Here is a 23,420-nt window from a genome sequence, read left to right on the forward strand (position 1 = left end):
GCTTACTATGTGGAAAGCTATTGGCTATGTGTTGAGGTTATAAAAATAAACAAGATATATACTTCCCCTCCCCAAAGTGCTTACAATTAGTGGGGAACAAACAAGTAACCAGGCGATGACAAGAGTGCCCTGATGGGAGAAGTGAGGGATGCTGTGGGGGAGATAAGAACATCTCCAACCTGAGATGGGGAAGAAAGACTTTTGGGAAAGCGACATCAGAGCTACCGCTAGAATGATATACGAAGTGTGAGAATGACTAGGAGTTTTGCAACTTTTTTCTGATTGTTAATGTTTCCATTATAGTAACTTGGAAAATACAGAAAGATATAAAAACTCTAATTTTAAAAGTGGTTTGCACGTCAATAAGTTAACAAAGCATGGTGACTTATGGAGAAATTACCCTGTGATCCTTTCTGGTTTTTTTTTTTTTTTTAATTGCTGAAGAATCATCAGGAGAAGAACAAAAAGAGCCCCACCTCATTAGTCAGGACTCTGTTCTCAAGGTCTGAGTTCTTAGGGAGTTTTCTGGGAGAGGAAAACAGAGAGAGAGAGAGACTGCAGGAACTGAAAGACGCTGGAACAAGCCCTTGTTTTTGATGGTACAGGGTAGAACTTCTCAAAGTGTGGGTGGGGGTCATCTTCATCAAAGAGACCTGGGAGCATCTGTTTAAAAATGCTGATGTCTGGGCTACATTCTGGATCTGCTGAGTCAGAATCAGTAGAGGTTGAGTCTGGAAATCTGTATGTAGATTACACTCTAGGTGATTCTAATACATCCTAAATTGGAGAATCATTGGCCAGATCAGGTGGGAGAAGATATTAGAGGCTTGGTAGTTTGATGTTTAAAAGAGGAGGGCCCAGGAGAGGGTTCAAGGTGGCAGCATAGGAAGATCCTGAACTCACCTCCACCTACAGACACAATAAATCTACAACTACATACGGAATAATTCCCTCTAAAAAGGACATGAAAACTGGATGAACAGAGTCTCCAGAACAAAAGGTAAAAGGACAACATCAAGGCGAACAAGAGAAACAGAAATATGGTCATGCCAAGGAAAAAAACCACACCCTAGCCATGGAAATCCACAATCGGGAAGGATCACAAAGGCAGAGTTTTTTCTGAGGAGCAAGGGATTTGAGCTCCACATGAGGTACCCCAGCCCTTAGATCATGCACAGGAGAGATGAGCACCCAAAACACCTGGCTTTGAAAACCAACAGGAAATATGTCCAGGAAAATTATGGAACTCCAGAGAACAGAAAACCACAGCTTAAAGAGCTCATGCACAGACTCACTCAACCTGAAAATCAGTGCAAAAACACCAGATTGAAAGTGCCTGGACCATAAGTGAGGGGGACCCACTTACAAATCTTGAAGTATCTGCCAAAGAGGCAGGAACCAGTTGGGACACTACCCTGGGACTGAGACACTGACGAGAGCCATTTTTGTGATCTCAGGCTGCCTTGCTAATACTGACACTGGAGGGCACCATTTTGGAAATCTCTATATAACCTGTTAGCATCAATGGCCAGGCCCCACCAAGAGCCCTGCCTACCCCTGTGCCTTGGCCAGGCCTTACAGCCAGCTGTGCAATAACTCATCCACCAGTGCATGGAAGCCACCGTGGCAGCCACACAGCCATTTCAAGGACTAGCCCCACCCACCAGCATACAACAGCCACCACAACCAGGCTGCACAACCATTCATGGGTCCAGCTCCACCCACCAATGTACCGCAGGAGTAGCTACAACCTGGACACAACAGGAGGGCACATGCAGCCCACATAGGGGACACCCCTGATTACTGGCACTGGTGGCCAGGTGGGATTGCACTTCTGAGCCTCACAGGACATCTCCCACATAAGGCTACTTCTTCAAGACTGGGAAAGGTAGCTGATACATAGAAACAAACACAGAAAATTAGGCAAAATGAGGAGACAGAGGAATATGTTCCAATTAAAAGAACAAGGCAAAACCTCAAAATAGGAACTAAGTGAAATGGAGATAAGCAATATACCTGATCAAGTGTTCATAATAATGATCATAAAGATGCTCACTGAACTCAGGAGAAGAATGGACAAATGCAGTGAGAATTTCACAAAAAGATAGAATATATAAGAAAATACCAAACAGAAGTTGTAAATGAATTGAAAAAAATCCACTAGAGGGGTTCAACAGCAGATTGGATGAGGTAGAAGAAGAAATCAGTGAACTGGAAGACAAAGCAATGGAACTCACCCAAACAGAGCAGCAAAATGAAAAAAATAATTTAAAAAAATGAAGAATACCCTAAGAGAACTTTGGGACAACATCAAGTGGAATAACATTTGCATTATAGGGATTCCAAAAGGAGAAGAGAGAGAGAAAAGGCCAGAATAATTATTTGAAGGAATTGTGGCTGAAAACTTTCCTAATCTGCAGAAGGAAACAGACATTCAAGACCAGGGAGCCTAGAGAGTTCCAAATAAGATGAACCCAAAGAGACACACACTAAGATACATTATGATTAAAATGGTAAAAGTTAAGGATAAAGAGAGAATCTTAAAATCAGCAAGGGAAAAACAACTTGTTAAATACAAGAAGAACCCCATATGACTATCAGCAGATTTTTCAGCAGAAACCTTATGGGCCAGAAGGGAGTGGCATAACATATTCAAAGTGTTGAAAGGAAAAAGCTTCCAATCAAGAATTCTCTACCAAGCAAGGCGATCATTCAAAATTGAAGGAAAAATTGAGTTTTCCAGTTAAGCAAAAGCTAAAGACATTCACCACCACTAAACTGGCTCTATAAGAAATATTAAAGTGACTTCTTTAAGCTGAGAAAATGGCACTAATTAATTATATGAAAACGTATGAAAGTAAAAGATTTCACTGGAAAAAGTAAATATTATATGAAACTGGTGGATAATCACCTATAAAGCAACCAGGAATGTTAAAAATACAGAAGTAGTAAAATTAACTACAATTAAAATAATTAGTTAAGGGATACATAAAATTAAAAGATTTAAAATGTCTCATCACAAGTATAAATGTGGAGGGGTGTAAAAATATAAAGTTTTGGAATGTGTTCACATTTAAGTTGCTACCAACTTGGAACAGACTGCTACTTACATAGGATGTTGTATGTGAACCTCATGGTAACCACAGGGGAAAAACTTACAGTAAATACCCAAAAGAAAATGAGAAATGAATTGAAATATACCGCTAAAGAAAACCACCAAAACACAAGGATAGAAAGAGAAGAAGAAAGGAACAAATAGGAACCACAAAAACAGCCAGAAAACAATTAACAAAATGGCAATAAGTAAATACCTATCAATAATTACTTTAAATGTAGATGGAATAAATTTTCCAATCAAAAGACAAAGTAGCTGAATGGATTGAAAAAAACAAACAAACAAGACTCATCTATAAACTGCCTACAAGAGACTCACTTCAGAAGTAAGTACACACACACACTACTATATTTAAAAAGGATAATCAACAAGGACCTACTGTATAGCACAGGGAACTCTGCTTAATGTTATGTGGCAGCCTGGATGGGAGGGGAGTCTGGGGGAGAATGGATATGTGTATGTGTATGTCTGAGTTGCTTTGCTGTGCATCTGAAACTATCACAACATTATTAATTGGCTACACTCCAGCATAAAATAAAAAGTTTAAAAAAAGTGCAACAAAAAAATAAGAAGAAGAGGTAAGATTTTTGGAAAAAAAAAAAAAAAACAGAAGAAGAAGTAAGTACACACACAGACCAAAGTTGAAGGATGGAAAAAATATTCTATGTAAATGGAAAAGAAAAGAAAGCTGGAGTAGATATACTCATATCAGACAAAATAGGCATTAAACAAAGACTGTAATAAAAGACAAAGAAGGGCATTAGATAATGATAAAGGGGTCAATCCAGTAAGAAGATGTAACATTTATAAATGTATATGCACCCAACAGAGGAGCACTAAGATATATAAAGCAAATAGTAATGGACTTAAAGGGAGAAATTAAAAGTAATATAATAATAGTAGGGAACTATAACACCCCATTTACATCAATGGATAAACCATACAGAAATAAAATCAATAAGGAAACAGCAGACTTAAATGACACATTAAACCAGATGTATTTTATTTTTTAACATCTTTATTGTAATTGCTTCACAATATTGTGCTAGTTTATGCTGTACAGCAAAGTGAATCAGCCACATGCACACATACATCCCCATATCTCCTCCCTCATGTGTCTCCCTCCCACCCTCCCTATCCCACCCCTCTTAGCACCGAGCTGATCTCCCTGTGCCATGCAGCTGCCTCCCACCAGCTATCCACTTCACATTTTAGACTAGATATATTTTAATACAATAGATGCAGAAAAAGCATTTGTCAAAATTCAACATCCATTAATGATAAAAAAACTCTCAACAAAGTAGGTATAAAAGGAACATACCTCAGCATAATAAAGGCCATATATGACAGACCCACAACTAACATCACACTCAACAACAAAAAGCTGAAAACTTTTCTTCTAAGATCATAAACAAGACAAGGATGCCCACTCTAACCACTGTTGCTCAACATAGTATTGGAAGTTCTAGCCATAGAAACTTGGCAAGAAAAATTAATAAAAGGTATACAAATAGGAAAGGAAGAAGTAAAAACTGTCACTATTTCCAGATGACATGACAATATACATAGAAAACCCTAGACTCTACCAAAAAATTGTTGGAACTAATAAATGAATTCAGAACAGTAGCAGGATACAAAATCAATATATAAAAATCTGTGGTGGGAATTCCCTGGCAGTCCAGTGGTTAGGATTCTGCGCTTCCACTGCAGGAGGCCCAGGTTCGATCCCTGGTCAGGAAACTAAGATCCCTCAGAGCTGCTTGGTGTGGGCAAAAAAAAAAAAAAAAATCTGTGACATATCTATACACTAAGAACAAACTATCCGAAAGAGAAATTAAGAAAACAAACCCATTAGCAATGCAAACCCAAATCAAAAAGAATAAAATACCTAGGAATAAAATTAACCAAGGAGGGGCTTCCCTGGTGGTGCAGTGGTTTAGAATCTGCCTGCCAATGCAGGGGACACGGGTTGGAGCCCTGGTCCAGGAAGATCCCACATGCCGTGGAGCAACTAAGCCCATGTACCACAACTACTGAGCCTGCGCTCTAGAGCCCATGAGCCACAACTACTGAAGCCCGTGCACTTAGAGCCCGTGCTCCTCTGCAAGAGAAGCCACCACAATAAGAAGCCTGTGCACCACAATGAAGAGTAGCCCCCACTTGCCACAACTAGAGAAAGCCTGTGTGCAGCAACAAAGACCCAACACAACCAAAAATAAATATAAATAAAATAAATAAATTTATATTAAAAAATTAACCAAGGAGGTAAAAGACCTATATGTTGAAAACTACAAGACATTAATGAAAGAAATTGAAGGAGTCATAAATAAGTGGAAAGATATTCTGTGCTCATGGATTGCAATAATTAATATTGTTAAAGTGTCCAAACTACCCAAAGCAATCTACAGATTCAACGCAATCACTATCAAAATGTCAATGGCAAATTTCACAGAACTTAAACAAATAATTCTAAAATTTGTACAGAACTACAAAAGACCCTGAATAGCCAAAATAATCTTGATAAAGAAGAACAAAGCTGGGGAAGTATCACATTCCCTGATTTCAAACTATACTATACTATACTATACTATACTATACTATACTATACTATACTATACTATACTGTACTATACTATACTATACTATACTATACTGATACTGGCACAAAAACTGACACATAGATCAGTGGAACAGAATTAAGAACTAAGAAATTAACCTACACATATATAGACAATTAATATATGACAAAGGAGGAGTAGGGAACATACAATGGAGAAAGACAGTCTCTTCAGTAAATATTGTTGTGAAAACTGGACAGCCATATGCCAAAAAAAAAAAGGAAGAAAGAAACTAGACCACTATCTTACACCATACACAAAAATTAACTCAAAATAGATTAAAGACTTGAAAGAAAGACCTGAAACCATAACCATTACTAGAAGAAAACATAGGCAGTAACCTGATTGACGTCAGTCTTAGCTATGTTTTTGTGGATCTTACTCCAAAGGCAAGGGCAACAAAGCAAAAATAAACAAATGGGACCAAATCAAACTAAAAAGCTTCTGCACAGCAAAGGGAACCATCAACAAAACGAAGAACAATCTACTGAATGGTAGAAGTTATTTGCAAATCATATATCCGATAAGGGGTTATTTTCCAAAATATATTTAAAAACTCCTACATCAACAACAACAAAAACCTGATTCAAGAAATGGACAGAGGATCTGAATAGACATTTTTCCAAAGAAGATACAGAGAAGGCCAACAGGCACATGAAAAAAATGTTCAACATCACTGGTTATCAGGGAAATACAAATCAAAACCACAATGAGATATCACCTCATGCCTGTTAGAATGGCTATTATTGAAAATACAGGTAATAATAAATATTGGGGAGGATGTGGAGAAAAGGGAACCCTTATGCACTGTTGGTGGGACTGTAAATTGGTGCAGCCACTATGGAAATTAGTATGGAGATTCATCAAGAAATTAAAAATATAACTACCATATGACCCAGCTATTCTGCTTCTGGGTATTTACCCAAAGAACACAAAAGCACTAATTTGAAAAGATATATGCACCCTTTTGTTCATTGCAGCATTATTTACAATAGCCAAGATATGGAAACAACCTAAGTGCCCATCGATGAATGAATGGATAAAGAAGATGGAATGGAATACTATTCAGCCATAAAACATTATGTAGTCATGCCATTTGTGATAACATAGATGGACCTTGAGAGTATTATACTAAGTGAAATTAGATGGAGAAAGACAGATACCATATGATTTCACTCAAGTGTGAAATCTTAAACAAAAAACCCAAGAAACAAAATAAAACAAACTCATAGATACAGAGAAGAGATTAGTGATTACCAGAGGCGAAGGAGGTTGGAGGGTTGGGTGAAAGTAGTCAACTGTGTATTGATGGATGGTAACTAGACTTATGGTAGTCTACTCTACTGTATACAGATGTTGAACTATAATACTGTACACCTGAAACACAAGTTTTTGAAAGGAAGAATTAGTTGAATTGTAGGACACTAAGTAAATAAATAAATAAGTGGGACCCAACCCTGGGACAGGTTGCATCCCTAACATCAGGGAGGGGGCTGCAGGTGTTTGATTACAGTGAGGATGAATTTTTTTTTCATATGTTTATTGGTGATCTGAAGTCATTGTGGGAGATTTTTCATGTTTTAACTCATTTTTTAATTTGTTTTTAAAAATTTTTTCTTACTAACTTACAAATACCTTTTATATAGAAAAACTATTTGCTTTTAGTGTATTACACATGTTGCAATATTTTTCCCTTAGTAATGATTATAACATTTATTGAGAACCTAAAACTTGCCAGGCACTATGCTAAGAGCATTACATATGTGTGTCAAAAAAGTTCTTATCCTAGTAACAACCTTATGAGGTAGTTGCTATTATTATCATTATTATGATTATTCCCATTTTACAGACAGGTCGCTGAGGCTTAGAGAGCATCCTGCTCAAGGACACAGAGCCAGTGAGTGAAGGAATTGGCACTCAGATCAGACTTAGCTGTATCTGACTCCCAAAACTCATGTTCTTTACACCACACCGTTCAGCCCTGGGTGTTATTTTTTAATTTTGTTTGCTGGGGGTTTTTTTGGTGGGAAGTATTTAAAATTTTCCATTTTCATGTAGTCAAATCTATAAAGTCCTTCATTTATGGGTTCTTCTTTTGCTTTTATGCTTAAAATGTTCTTTCCTACCTCAGGTCTCAAGATCAAATAGTTACCAATATTTTCTCATAGTTACATATAATTTCACTTGAAAGCTGTTCCATTACATTTGCATGTGTTTAAAATACACAGAGATAGAAAGAGCTTTTCCCCTTTAAGAAACAACTCGCCAGAATAAATTGTACAATTGCTGGGCTTGAAAATAGGCAATTCAATACAAAACAACTTCTTAAAGTTGGATTTGAACTTAGTAACTTGATTTTTAGCTGCTACTTCTTCTTATGATTGGGAGAGAACTGTGTCAGGATGAGATGCAGTATAAGTACATAAAACATCATGTTGTCTCCATGTTTGGGTCTATCTCCGACCTGGAGGAAGAAAGGTGTGAGCACAGGAGGTAGTGGGAGAAGGCGTTCTGAGCCTCCTCTGAGAGTGGCCCATCACTCCTGGTTCTGGAGCCGGGTCAGCATGTTAGCGTGAGGAGTCCAGGCTGTCAGCAGCTCCCAACTAAGCAGGCGACAGAAGGAAATGCAAAAGGACAGGCCATTCCTGAGAGGCAGCTGCTTGAACTGCAGACAGGACAAGGCTGAGAACTGGGGCTTGCTGGCACCTGAGGGGCTCCTGGTGGGAGAAGGGAATGGTTTAGGAAGAGAGTTATAATACCAATCGAGGCTTATATTTAATGGGTTAGGGCAATTATCAATTTATATCTGGCTATTTCTATAAATCCTACTCTGTTTTACATTTCGAAGCTAGTAATCAGGCTTTGATTAAAATAGTATGAATTGACGATTTTTTAAAAAGCAGAATCAGCTGATTTACATTCAAATCATGAGAAATCATGTTTATGTAACACTAGTACGAACACCAAAAAGCTGTTTTTATAAGGACTCCTTCATTTACTCCTCACAGCCACTCCCTGGGGTAAGTATTGCCATGAGTCCTGTTTTGTCAAGGGGCTGGGGAGCTAGTAGGGGATCCTGCTCAGCCAACAAGAAGCAAGTCACTCATCTCCCCCATCAGGTCAGACCTAAAGAAGGCCTCCAAGCACAGCCGGGGAAGGAATTGCTCCTTCAGGGACTTCTGTCATGCATTTTTAGGTGTCCCCAGGGTTAATAAATGTCACAGGGCTGTTCCCCCAGGCCCTGATCTGAGCTGAAAGTAATCTTGCCGGAGACACTGGGTGAGGGCATTTGCTGGAACTGCCCCTTCCAACTGGGATTGCTGAGGAGGCCTGGGCCCAGCCTGAGCTGCCTCAACTTCTGTGACTCCCCAGCCTTTGTGTGCAAGAGGGCTGGCCAAGGCTGTGGGTGGACTCTAAAGCAATACATGTTAACTGTTGGTTCAGCATTTTATTAGAGAATCCAGGCAATTACTGAGGCAGGGTGAGAAAGAGGGCAATGGGAGGCCGCACCGTCACTAGCAATTCAGTTCAGCCCTTGTAAGCTACTCAGGAAAATAAATGCCTTAGGGACAAGTAGTCTGAGACCCCTGCTCCTTGGAGGGCAGGCTGGTCTTCAACTCCATTCTGATCTACTTAGCAAAGCAGGAAGAGCTGGGGAATACCATGTTTTCCCTATGGCATTGCATTTTCATTGATGTTTGAGACTCCTTTTCATTCAGCACCCCAGTCTCTACCTGGCCAACTCAGCCCTAACCAGGTATTTCTACTTAAGACAGCATGAAGTGTTTCTGTTATTTTCTGTTAGCCATGTATCAGGGACCCTATAGGATAACCCTAGCATCTCCAAGCTCCTATTTTCTAAGGATTAGTGGAGTGTTTGCCAAAAAGTTTATCTTAAGCAAACGGGCACAAAGAGAAACAGGTAACCACATGCTAGATGTTCGGTTCCCATATACTGCTGGTGAAAAAAGGAATAATATCTTTGGTTGAAGAGCACATTCCCCTCCCAATTGATTGAGTAGTCAATAATGAAGTATTTATTGAATATCTACTATGTGCTCAATGCCATTCTAATGCTGGCAAAGGGACCAGATGAGTGAATGCGGTGTACAGGAAGAGTACGTCTCTACCAATAGGAGCCTATCTGGTTGAGGAGCCCGAAAAACATGACAGAGCGTGCCAACAAGCAGCCATGTGGTGATGCTGCTGGGCTGTAAAGGGGGCAGTTAGTGGGAATGGGTGTCTTTGGGGAAGACTCGTTAGGATTTAGCTGGGCTCCGAGGATACCAGTTTCAACTGACAAGAGCACTCGGCCCCAGGCCATTAGTGTGGGATGGCCAGGGTTTGTTCACTTGCGACAAATGCCTAGACCTTTGGCTGATCTTCCTGTGAAGCTGCAGGAAGAAGGTCGTGACTCAGTATTTCACCCCGTACATAGCAAACCCCACCTTCCTGTTGGGGTTTGCAGATTGTCATCACCACGTCTTGGTCCCAGTGTGAATTCCTGCCTTTCAGAGGGATGAGTCCAGGGTAGCTCACCGCAGCTTCAGACCCCATGAGGGCTTCCGCCAATACCTGTGGTCTAAACCTGCAGCAGCTGGGCCACCACATTCATAGCTCAATGTTTTCTAAAGGATCATTTGTGTACACAAAATAACAGCAATTTGCATAATTAAGGAGCACCATAAAGGGTATTCAGTTGTCTAAGAAAATGGAATTTAAGTTACAAAATAGGTCAGATCTGAAAGGTGACTTGGAATTTAAACATTGTTCCCCCCAGCAAACCAGAACCTGTACTTGGGGAACTTCAGAGGAGCCATGACAGGACACATTATTTTAGCAATACATAAACTGGTGATGACAGGCAGGTTTGCTCCCTTACTTTTTCGTGAATCAGTCCTGAGAGTAAAAGGTGAGAGGAAGGGAGTTCAAGAGGGAGGCCAGCCAACCACCTGAGGTTTTGTGTTCCGATGATCAGTGGCAGCACACGGCATTTAGCTCTATTCATTCTGATGAGAAACACTTTTGATTAAACCTTTCTCTTTTGCACAGAAGAGATTTCTTGAAGTTGATGCATAATCAACTGGTAAAAATCTAATATCTTATTCACATTCAAAGTAAACTAAAGCAAAAATTTGCATTTCCTGTTGAATTTCAGACAATTCCTTTTGCAAAGGCTAAATGGTATGAAAAAGTAGATGCGGAGGAAAAACAGGACTCTATTCTGGAACCAGCTAGGGGAGGCTGGGCCAGCTACTTCACTTGCTTTCTTTGGACCTCAGCTTTCTTATCCCTCCTCCCCTGACTCTAGGTCTCCAGGTGTCCCTCCCCACTTCCTCCCCTGATTCCTCCTGGGAGCAGAGTTTGAAATCATCTATCTAGTCCAACCCTCTCATTTTACAGATAAGTTAACCCAGACTAGCTTCATTCTATTTGTTTTTTTATTTGGAGGGTTGGCAATTTATGTGGGAAAAAGAAAAATCTCATGACTAATGAACAATTTGAAACTCACTAGACAGCTGTTCTAGTTCATTCTATGTCCATTTGTCTAGAAGCAACAGAGATCTGTCCAGGTTATTCCAAGTGATGGGGGTTATTGTGAAGGCATGATATTTGGATTCCCAGGAAAGCTGGATCATTAGACCCATCTTTTGGCTTCATATAATGCTTGCATGCTCTCTTCTCTCTCTCTGAATTATTAAAAGCATAGCAAAGTAAAATTCACCCATAATCCCAACATATCTTTTAAAACAATACAAACTAAGAAATGAAAATCCCCCTTTTATCTCCTGGTCTCAGTCTCCAGGAGAAAAAAAATCTGTTAATGGTTTGGTTCATGAGCCTTCCAACTTTTCTCTGTGCTTATCCAGACATATCTAAATATTCTTTTTCAACCAAAAAGTTGTATTGTGTTATATGGCTTGGGCTGCACCTTGCTTTTATCACTTAACAGTATGCCAAGGCCATCTTTCCAGATTAGTACATATAGATCTACTTCATTCTTTCTCATCTGTTTAACAAGTGCCTTACTGGTGAACATTTAGATTTTTTGCATGCCTTTGCCATCACAATGTTGCAATAAGCATTCTTGCCCAGATATCCTTGTATAAGCTTCCTGCAAGTGAGATTCCCAGTTCATAGCATTTTCTTTCTCATAGAGGCTGCCAAATTAGTCCCATCTATTTTTAGTTTGAATTAGATCCAGCTCAAGCCATCTGATGCCAGATTAGCAAGAAGTCCATTACTTTTCTTCAGGGGCCCCTTCCTTGCCCATGAATTTCCTAAGATCCCATGAGTCCTACTGATCCAGTGAGACCAGTTCTGTATCCAGAGAGAAAACTGGAAGGTCTGGTCAGGCCACTAATGGGACCCATTTTGGCTGTCTTTTCTCCCATTGCTGCCATATGTTGTCAAAGCTGAAAACAAGTCCCCATGCCTTATAAGGCATGGCAAAGACCAGTGATGATGGCCAGTGTGATTGGAGCAGAACAATGGGGGAGAGCAGGGGGAGATGGCCTCGACAAGGGGCAGGGCCACCTCCTGGATGGGTCCTGCCTGACACCCCCAGGACAATGAGCTCTAAGACCTCTTCCAGCTTCACCGTTCTCAAATCCTAAATCAAGATCTAGGAAGCCTTGTATACCAAATGTGACTCCTTAATTTGACAAGCTAGATTTTGTGACTTTCAATTTTGACTTTTCTTATTTTCTTCCAAACTCTTAATCATTATTATCAGGAAAAAAAAAAAAGTTTCTGATTTTCTTATGGCCATACCTTTTCATACCATGTTTTACCTTGGTACAATCTTATATAGACCATGTTTGTTAAAAGAATATTCCCGAGTGAAGATTAACACAATTTATCTAAATTAACTTTTAGCATATAAATGAAGCCAAAAGATCAGGGAATGAAAACTCCTTCTTCATCATTTTTTATAGAAGCTGTGCCAACTGCAGACCAGTGATGAGCATAAAAGAGAGAAAGGTTAATTTTCCCTATTGATGCTTCTGTTGTTTCTAACTACTCCTTCTGCTGTGATCCCCCAGGCAACAGATGAAGCATTGTGAAGCCTCTAATGGTCCTCTCAATGGACAATTATACATTTTTTAAGATGATAAATTTTGTAGTGCAGCTGATTGCATTAATTTATGAGCGTGACTAAACACAGTGTATCGAAATTTCTTCTGGTTACGTTAAGATACTCATCAGAGCCATAATAGAAAGTGCAGTAAACCTGGAATCAGGAAACCTGGAGCTGAGCCTGTCTTTTCCAAGACCAAGCTGTGTGACCGAATAAATGACCTCACCTCGCTAAGCCTCTCTGTTGCTATCTGTACAAAAGGGAGAGTTTCATGGCCCAATATACTTCAGCTCAGGGAGTGGTTGTGTCTGGGAGGGAAGGGTGTGTTTTCTGAGGGGCACCTGGGATGCTCTAAAGCCTTGCTTAGCTGAAGGTGGTGTATACATGTTTGTTTTATTATTCATCTTTAAACTGTTGGCACACCTTTCATATTTTTGTGACATGTATGATATATTTCACAATAAATTTCTAAAGCAGTTAGTAAGCACCTGCTGACACACTTCACAAAAAGTAAATACCGTACAAGTTTCCCTCTGGATCTCCTAGCAAACAAAATAAACCTAGGTAGAAGACAAAACAAATTTTCCCTTCAAACCAAAACATGTTCTTTTTACAAAGAGTTTAATTGAGAGAGAAATCAGCGAAAATTTTGAATAAAACAGAAGGGCCAATCATGCTTAGTATAGCTCCCTCTGACCCTGGCTCTCTACTGCTCCTTACTTGAGGAGGAGTTTTTAGGTTTCAGTTCTCCTTCTTAGGTTTCTCTCCAGAAATATTCTAGAAAGTCAAAGACAAAGAGAGAATCTGGAAAGCAGCAAGAGAGAAGCATAAAGTAGCATTTTCGTATGTACTACTTTTTTTATATAAATGAAAGGACACTATACATACTGTTCTGTACCTTGTATTTTTTCGTTTATCTTGGAGATCTTTCAATATCAGCTTTATGGATTTAAATTTACTCTTTTTCACAGTATTTCCTTATGTGAATATGCTACAATTTCTCTAACCAGACCTCACTGATAATTATTTAGGTTGTTTCTAGTTTTTGCTTTTGCCCACATTTTTGCAACAACCATCTTTGTACTTACATCTTCTCATGCATATATGAGTGTATCTGTAGAATAAATCTCAAAGTGTAATTGATGAGTCAAAATGTAGATCCATTTAAATTTTAGTAGATATTGTCAAAATGCCATCCAAAGAGGCAGTATCCCTTTACATTTCCATCAACACAATATGAGAGTGCTACTTTCCTGACACCCTTGTGAGAAGTGCTCTGTTATTCTTTTTATTAGCAAACCTAAGAAGTAAAAATAGTATTTCATTATTTGATGTTTTTCTTCAACTGTAAGTGAAGATAAGGCACTATTTTTTTTTCTTTGAACTTTCTGCCTGGTTCCAATGCCCATTTTCCTTTGTTTTTGTTTTTTTCCCTTTACTTATTGCTTTGTAACAGCTCTTTATATACAAGCCCTTTGCAATTATTTTTCTAAGTTTGTGTTTCTCCTTTGTTATTGTTTGTAATATTTTACCTCTTGCAGAAATTTTTAATTATTAGACAGTTGAATTTATCACATTTTTCCTATATATAGCATGAGGGTTGTTTCTTTCTTAGAAAAGTCTTTCCTACTCTAATACCATTATAAATATTTTTCCCAAGGTTTCCTTCAGTATTTTCACTAGTTTGTTTTTAACTTTGAATTTTTTGATTAATGGGGCTCACTTAACTTGTTTAGTGTAAGGAGTGCAATAGGGATCCATCTTTTTAATTTTTCCGCACATTTCTATCCAGCTGTCTCAACTCCATTTCCCAACTAATAATGTTTCTTCCCACAGTTTTGAAATGCCACATTATTTGGGTCTAAAAATTGCTCTATGTATAAATTTTAAATTCTTGGATGGTAAATTGATAAATTAACTAAGTCATTCCAGGCATATCCAAGGAACCATCAAAAGAGTAGCATAAATAGAGTTTGCTTATCATATGCCGGGCCCTGTTGTAAGAGTATTGCATGTATTCACTCATTTATCCACATAACCATGCTTTAAGTAAGGTAGGTACTGTTAACTCCATTTACAGACAAGGACACTGCAGCACAGAGAGGTTAAGTAATTTTCCCAAGGTCACACTGCTTGTGAATGGCAAAGCCATGATTAGAACACAAGCAGTTTGACTTCAGGATTCATGCCTCTATCTGCACTCTCTGCTGCCTCCACAAAACAGAAAACACTTTTGTGTGTGCTTCCTACATGCCAGGCACTGTTCTAAGAGCTTCACATATAACTCCACTAAAGCTTCACAACAATCCTAAGATGTAAGTACTACAAATATCCCCATTTTACAGATGAGCAAACTGAGGCAGAGTAGAACTATAGAACAGAAAGGGAGGGGGGAATGGTGTGAGCTGAGGCCGGAGAAGGAGGAATTTTGCTGTATCTTCAGAGCAGCAAGGAGTCACAAAAGTGTTTGAAGCAGGACTGACCTGATCAGATTTGGGTTTTGTGAAGCTCATTAGCAGCAGCGTGGAAAATGCATGGGGGGAGGAGTGTAAAGTGGTGTGTGAGAACCAGGTGTAAGGATGGTACCACAGTGCAGTGACCATGTATTCCAGGTGGCCATCCAGTGGCAAGTAGGCAGTGTCCACATGGCATGAGAATCACTCCTCTAAGGGCAGTTTCCACATGCCAGACATGGAGCTGCCTAACCCTCAAGACAGCTACTCATATAATCTACAATTTCAGAGGACACCAAAGTGTCAAGGAGTTAAGTACCTCACCCGTACTCACTCAGATAGTTAAGTGTTTGCTTCTGACTGCTAAGCTCACCAGCCCTCTTTATTCAGATTGAGCCCTTCAGACACTGTGGGGGCCAGCCTGGCTGTAGATTTGGTGATTCCTTCCCCATCCTCGGCCTTCTCAGAGTTTGGTAGAAATCAAGGAGATTCTGTTGACAATGTTGATAGATGAGCTGCAGATATAAAAAAAATCTTTAGATCTTTTAAGGGTTTCTTTTCAGTTTTAGGTTAACTTTTCCTCAGACTTCTACATATTCTCCTGAAGTTATTTTGTTAATTTTTATCATTGCTTTCTGCTTGTCTGAATAAAGGGCAAGTTCAGGGTCCACTGCCTACCATACCGCTATTAATGGTTCTCTCTTCCTGCAGATCCGAGTGATGGTGGACCTGTGCAACAGCACCAGGGGTATCTGCCTGACAGGTAGGCTGGCCGAGCACTGACCAAGAGCAGCTTATGTGGGAAACACATATGCTGGCCAAAGGGCTGGGGCAGAATGAACGCCTAGGAACTCCTTAGGTTATAAAAATATATGTTGGTTTACTTGTATACCAGATGTTTTCAATGGGCTGAAAATCAATAGTAATATAATTTTGAAAAATAATAATATTTTTGGTATTGCCACAGAAATACAGCCATGGAAAATAACTAGGTCTTGGGTAATTAGAAATATTGTGGTACCCTGAACTGAGGCCATTGATGTTTTCCTTATTTCCATTAGTTTTTTAAAGGGGAAAAGAAAGGAAAAAGACCTTGCTAAATAGTAGAGAGCTCTTACCAGAAGTAATTATTCCCCTATATCATACATACAGCTTGAATGGGAAGCTCTAGATGCAAACCGCTAATTAGTTAAGAAAATACTTTTTATGAAGAGTGCTTTGTGTGGTGCCTACTATGTGCTGGGTGGGACTGGAGGTTGGTCATACTCTGTCCCGCTCCACGCAGTGAATCAAGGACAAGTAGAAAGGAGGGAGGGAATTAACCTCAAGGCACGTCAAGCCTTAGGACCTGGAATGGCTGGTGGATGGGGCAGGGGAAGAGCACAGTGGTCTTTTGTCTTGTTTTCTTTTGGCTGCTCAAGGTCTTAGTTCCCTGACCAGAGATTGAACCCACACCCCCTGCAGTGGAAGCACAGTCTTAACCACTGGACCGCCAGGGAAGTCCCAGGGGAATGGTCTTGATGTGATTATTCCAGAGTCTGAGAGAGACCAGCCTCTTGTCTCAGGGCAGGGACGCCTGCCTCCTGCCCTTCAGAAGCTCATGTGGGGAGCACCTTTGCTGGCCAATGGTCCAGGGACAGAATGAATACCTAGGAACTCTTTAGGTTATGAAAATACGTGTTGGTTTGCTTTTACCATATGTTTTTACTGGGCTAAAAACCAATTATAATGTAATTATGAAAAATAATATTTTCAATATGGCCATGGAAAATAACTTGATCTTGGGTAATTAGAAATGTGTGGTACCTTGTGCTGAGGCCAGTCACCCAATTCATCACCCTCTGCCCCAGCCAGGCACTAACCAGGCCCAAGGATGGGCCTATGGTGCCTAATTTCAGACACTGCATTTCCTGCCTCTGAGAAGGGGGTGTAGCATTCTGAGGAAACAGAGGGAAATTATTTTTGCATTAAATGTGTATTATGGAGAGGTCCACATCCAGAGGGCAGAGTGGGAAGACCCTGAGCTCACTCCCTCCCAAAGACACACCGAAACTACAATTACTTATAGAACAACTATCTCTGAGAACCACCTGAAGACTAGCAGAACAGATTTTCTAAACTAAGAATAGAAAGCAAAGGACGCAGTGAGACAGGCAGGACTGACAGAGACACAGTCTAGTCCAACCCACACCCCCAGTGCAGCAACCCACACACAGGAGGGATGTCACAGCCACAGAGATTCCCCCTGAGGAGCAAGGGCTACAAGCCCCACATCAGGCTCCCCAGCCTGGGAGATGTGTACTGGGAAGACAAGCCCCCATAATGCCTGGCTTTGCAAACCAGTAAGGTTTACGTTTAGGCGAGTGGAAGGGCTGTGGGAGACTGAGACTCTCCTGAGGGGCTTTCACACACATTCATTCACTCTGACTCCCAGCACAGAGGCAGCAGCTTGAAAGTGCTTGGGTCACATGAGAAGGAGACTCACTGATGAATTTTAAGCCGTGTGCTGGAGGGGCAGGGTTCTGGGGATGGAAGCACTGGCAGGCACCATTTCTGTCACTGTCCATCAACCTGACTAACACTGTGTGCCCCACCCTGACTTTCCCCTGAGGACCCACTCCAGCTGGTCCCTCCAAAACACTTTCTGCCCTGCCCCAACCGCTGGGCAGCCCTGGCTGGCACCAGCATCCCTCCAAAGTGGCTCCCACTCCAGGGGGCCAGCCCCGTACCACAGAGCACCCACAATAGTCCCAGACTGGCCTCGAAGTCAGTTGCACTGAGGCCAGTCCCGTGCATCAGCATGCCCACAGCAGTGCTCTGGTGACCAGGGGGGATTGCACCACTGAGCCCCACAGGACACCTTTCACATAAGGCCACTCTTGCAAGACTAGGAGATTTAGCCAACATCCCTAATACATAGAAACAAACACAGAGAGTTAGGCAAAATAAAGAGACAAAGGAATACCTTCCAAATGAAAAAACAAGACAAAACATCAGAAAAGGAACTAAATTAAACAGAGATAAGCAATTTATAAGATAAAGAGCTCAGAGTAATAGTCATAAAGATACCCACTGACTCTAGAGAACAATGGATGAACTCAGTGAGAATTTCAACAAAGAGAAAGAAAATATAAAAAAGAACCAATCAGAACTGAAGGATACAATAATTGAAATGAAAAATACACTAGAATGAATCAATAACAGATTAGAGGATGCAGAACAGATCAGCAATCTGGAAGACAGAATAGTGAAAATCACCTAATCAAAACAATGAAAAGAAAAAGAATTTTAAACAATGAGATAATTTAAGGGACCTCTGGGTCAAGCAAACATTTGAATTACAGGGGTCCCATAGGAAGAAGAGAGAGAGAGAGAAAGGGACAGAAAGCCTACTTGAAGAAATAATATCTGAAAACTTCCCTAACTTGGCAAAGGAAATAGACATCCAAGTCCAGGAGGCACAGGGAATCCCCAGAAAGATGAACCCAAAGAGGCCCACACCAAGACACATTATAATTAAAATGTCAAAAGTTAAAGAATCTTATAAGCAGCAATAAAAAACTAGTTATGTACAGGGAACCCCCCATAAGACTACCAGCTGATTTTTCAGCAGAAACTTCATAGCCAGAAGGAACCCCTATGTTCATTGCAGCATTATTTACAATATCCAAAATATGAAAGCAACCTAAGTGCCCATTGATAGATGAATGGCTAAAGAAGATGTGGTATATATATACAATGGAATACTACTCAGCCACTAAAAAAGAATGAGGGCTTCCCTGGTGGCTCAGTGGTTGAGAGTCCGCCTGCCGATGCAGGAGACACGGGTTCGTGCCCCGGTCTGGGAAGATCCCACATGCCGCGGAGCGGCTGGGCCCGTGAGCCATGGCCGATGAGCCTGCGCGTCCTGAGCCTGTGCTCTGCAACAGGAGAGGCCACAACAGTGAGAGGCCAGCGTACCACAAAAAAAAAAAAAAAAAAAGAATGAGATTTTGCCATTTGCGGCAAAATGGATGGACCTAGAGGGTAATATGCTAAGTGAAATAAGTCTGACAGAGAAAGACAAATATTGTATGATTTCACTTATATGTGGAAACTAGAAAACAAAACAAATGAACAAACATAAAACAGAAACAGACTCACATATATAGAGAACAAACAGGGAGGAAAGGGGGGTTAGGGGGTAAGTGAAATAAGTGAGGGAGATTAAGGGGTACAAACTTCCAGTTATAAAATAAATGAGTCATGGGGATGTAGTGTCCAGCATAGGGAATATAGTCAATATTATTGCAGTAACTTTGTACTGTGACAAATTACTAGACTTATGGTGATCAATTTATAATGTATATAAATGTCGAATCACTATGTAGTGTACCTGAAACTAATACAATATTGTAGGTCAACTCTACTTCAATTTAAAAAAGAAAGAAAAAATCCTTTTATGGAGTAAATGCACAGCTCTCATGGACTTTAAAGATAACCACAAGACTTTGAAGCCATCTGAAGCTTGTGTTGGATCTCCTCAGTCTATGGCCCCAGGCTCTGGGGAGGTCCTGGTCACTTCACAGTGCACAGTGTGTGTGCAGTTGTAAGAAACCTCTTCTGCAATATTCTCCCCAGTACCTCTCGTTACCTGCTGTGTGTTAGGAGCTCAACTCTGGTTGAGTCTGTTGAATGACGAAACCTGTGATTTATGTAAGTGATTAATAGGAGTGGTGGGCTGGTAAGAAAGATGCTTCTCTGAGGAACTCTGTGTCCAGGTCTGACTCTTGTTCGCTTAGTTTAGCCTCAGAGAGAAAAGCCATAATCCTGTGGCTTCTTAGAAAATGCTAATTGAGTTACTCAAGTCACATTTCAGCCCTCACAGAAAATTAAATATCTTCAGAACAGCTTGATCCTTTATTCTGAAACCCTTGTGGCTTAAGCACCTTTCTTCCATCTCCGGGAGTCCCTTTTCAGCGTTCCCGTGTGTGATAGTAATGAGCGCTAGAGAAATGCTCAAATGGATGGAATTACAGGCACAAAAGCCCTGTTGAGAGGCACAGGAAAAGCCTCTTTCTTTCTGAATTTTATAGTGATAGAATGAGAGCCAAGCTGTTCAGTGAATGTGGGCTGGAGCTATTGAGACCACTTAGGAGAGACTGGCGGGATCGCATCTATGCTGGAAATGGGTTGAGGAGGTTATTCTTTGGCACCTAAAAATGCTTTTCAAATGCCAGCCCCTTCATTTTTCATGATAGCTTGAAATTGGGCCTCCTTTTACACAGAAAGCCCTTCAATTAAAACTTAGGTGTGAAAAGTGCAAGTTGAAAGGCAAGGAGGTACCTAGGGATAGGCCAAGCTGCCTGGATTGGGGGCGGGGAGATGACAGGACCCAGGACTGAATTGGGGAACTTCGGGGAGAGGGGCAGAGAGCCTTGGTCCAGAACTCCCAGAAAATGCCTTCAGGAAGGATTGCCAGGGCAGACCCTGGGCTTGGGGCCTGAGAACAAGATGTAGCTCCACACTGGATTCATCTTTAAAAAAGCAGGTGCATGTGACTTGAGGCTAGTCCAGCTGTGACCATGAAACCCCATTCCTGTCCCTTTCCCAGGACTCAGCTGTGGTTGCTCTGGGGACAAAGACAGATGCCGTGTAGTTTTGTGCATCTGGTGACCTCTCAGGTGAATAGTGAGGGCACTTCACTAGCTAGAGTAGTCTGGGGTTTTTGCTAGTGCAGAGTTTGTCAAATGACATGTGGTTTTCTGGATGCATCTTACCCCTGAGCCCAGGTTTCCTTGGGACCCCAGAAGCATATCTGCTGGAAGAGCAGATATCTTGAAGAAGGCAGGTCTTGGGTAATTCTTCACCTCCAGTGGCCTCCACGTAGGGGCTTGTTGGAAAATCTCTAAACCATAATATTGCTGAACTGCTTGTTGCAACAGAGTTGCTTGAAATCCACAGTGCCCATTCTCCTTGCAGCCACAAGACTCCAACCCAGTGATAACACTTCTTATCCTATTTCCAGGCAGACATCAATAGTGGATCACAGTTGCTGCCAAGCATGGCCTCGGGTCTCAGGTCATTCTTTTCTGGTGTTGCAGAAAGTTGTACTAATTGATTAGAATTGGCACTTGAAATAAAAGCTATTTGCTGGAACTTCCCTCGTGGTCCAGTGGTAAAGAATCCGCCTTCCAATGCAGGGGACACGGGTTCGATTCCTGGTCAGGGAACTAAGATGCCACGGGGCAACTAAGTCCACGCACCACAACTACTGAGCTCACACGCCTCAACTAGAGAGCCTGCGTGCTGCAAACTACAGAGCCCACGCACTCTGGAACCCACCCGCCACAACTACAGAGCCCACACGCCCTGGAGCCTGCACGCCACAGCTAAAGAAGAGAAAACCCGCACGCCACAACTAGAGAGAGAAAACCCACACGCCACAACTAGAGAGAAGCCCATGCACCGCAACAAAGAGCTCGCGTGCCGCAACTAAGACCCAACATGGCAAAAAAAAAATGAAATTAAAAACAAAAAAACGTATTTGCCATCCCTACTGTACTCATTTTTAAGGTTGCCATGGTCATAATCCAAAGTTGAAATGCACCAAATAAATGAGATTGGACCAAAGCTTCAGTTTAATGGGGGCATGTGAGGAAAGATACATACTTTCCCATGTCAGGTGCCCTGGGACTGGCAGAATAGCTGGCAGCAGGGGTGGTTGCAGAGGATGGACCAGCAACACAGAGGGTGGGAACTGAGGCCTCAAATCTGTAGACAGTTCAACCCTTGGTAAACAAATGGATAGGCCATTCTCAGAACAGCTAGTGTAGCTGATGATGTTCTCACTCAACTGGCCTCACTGAGCAAACTAGCAAGTTGTTTTAGTGTTGGTGGATTCGGGCTCCAAATGTGGATTCGGGCTTGGACCCTGTCAGGCCATCCCGTAAGGAAAGCCAAGCATGCCTGCCTCCCAAGGGAAAGAGGGGATCACCCCCACTCTGGCCAGAGCTCCTCTCTGGCACTGAAGCTGTGGCTCGCATGAATCCTGAGCCCCAGGGAGTCCTTGCTGGGAGCAGGAGTAGGAAAGAGTCAAGACTACAGACCTCGGAGGTGTTCCAGGCCTGGAAATATCAGGTTTATGAAGTTGCATCTTTCACTAGCTCTTCCTTTGGCAGCAGAACCAGGCCTTACTTTCTTTTCTTTTTTTTTTAACATCATTATTGGAGTATAATTGCTTTACAATGTTGTGTTAGTTTCTGCTGTATAACAAAGTGCATCAGCTATACGTATACATATATCCCCATATATTCTCCCTGTTGCGTCTCCCTCCCACCCTCCCTATCCCACCCCTCTAGGTGGTCACAAAGCACCGAATTGATCTCCCTGTGCTTTGCAGCTGCTTCCAACTAGCTATCTATTTTACACTTGGTTGTGTATATATGTCAGTGCTACTCGGTTACTTCGTCCCAGCTTGCCCTTCCCCCTCCCCATGTCCTCAAGTCCATTCTCTACGTCTACAACTTTATTTCTGTCCTGCCCCTAGGTTCGTCAGAACCATTTTTTTTTAGATTCCATATATATGTGTTAGCATACGGTTATTTGTTTTTCTTTCTGACTTAACTTCACTCTATATGGCAGACTCTAGGCACATCCACCTCACTACAAATAACTCAATTTCACTTCTTTTTGTGGCTGAGTAATATTCCATTGTATATATATGCCACATCTTCTTTATCCATTCATCTGTCAATGGACTCTTAGGTTGCTTCCATGTCCTGGTTATTGTAAATAGAGCTGCAATGAACACTGTGGTACATGTCTCCTTTTTCTTTTTTAATAATTTAACTTTTTTAAACATCTTTATTGGAGTATAATTGCTTTACAATGTTGTGTTAGTTTCTGCTGTATAACAAATCAGTTATATGTATACATATATCCCCATATCTCCTCCCTCTTGCGTTTCCCTCCCACCCTCCCTATCTCACCCTCCTAGGTGGTCACAAAGCACTGAGCTGATCTCCCTGTGCTATGCAGCTGCTTCCCACTAGCTAGCTATTTTACATTTGGTAGTGTATATATGTCCATGCCACTCTCTCACTTCATCCCAGCTTACCCTTCCCCCTCCCCTTGTCCTCAAGTCCATTCTCTACGTCTGCATCTTTATTCCT

The 23,420-nt window shown here is 41.2% G+C and overlaps 1 protein-coding gene across 2 annotated transcripts in view; it reads left to right on the forward strand.

Annotated features, from left to right (window-relative positions):
- The window catches only part of GLDN (gliomedin), a 68,705-nt gene that overhangs the window by 14,062 nt on the left and 31,223 nt on the right, over positions 1 to 23,420 (forward strand). For both annotated transcript variants that reach the window (XM_067746980.1, XM_067746990.1), the window contains exon 2: positions 15,979 to 16,030. In XM_067746980.1, coding sequence (XP_067603081.1) covers positions 15,979 to 16,030 — 52 coding nt within the window. The remainder of the gene's footprint in view (positions 1 to 15,978; positions 16,031 to 23,420) is intronic.

Source organism: Pseudorca crassidens, chromosome 1, assembly GCF_039906515.1.
Source record: "Pseudorca crassidens isolate mPseCra1 chromosome 1, mPseCra1.hap1, whole genome shotgun sequence".
NCBI classification, from domain to species: domain Eukaryota; kingdom Metazoa; phylum Chordata; class Mammalia; order Artiodactyla; family Delphinidae; genus Pseudorca; species Pseudorca crassidens.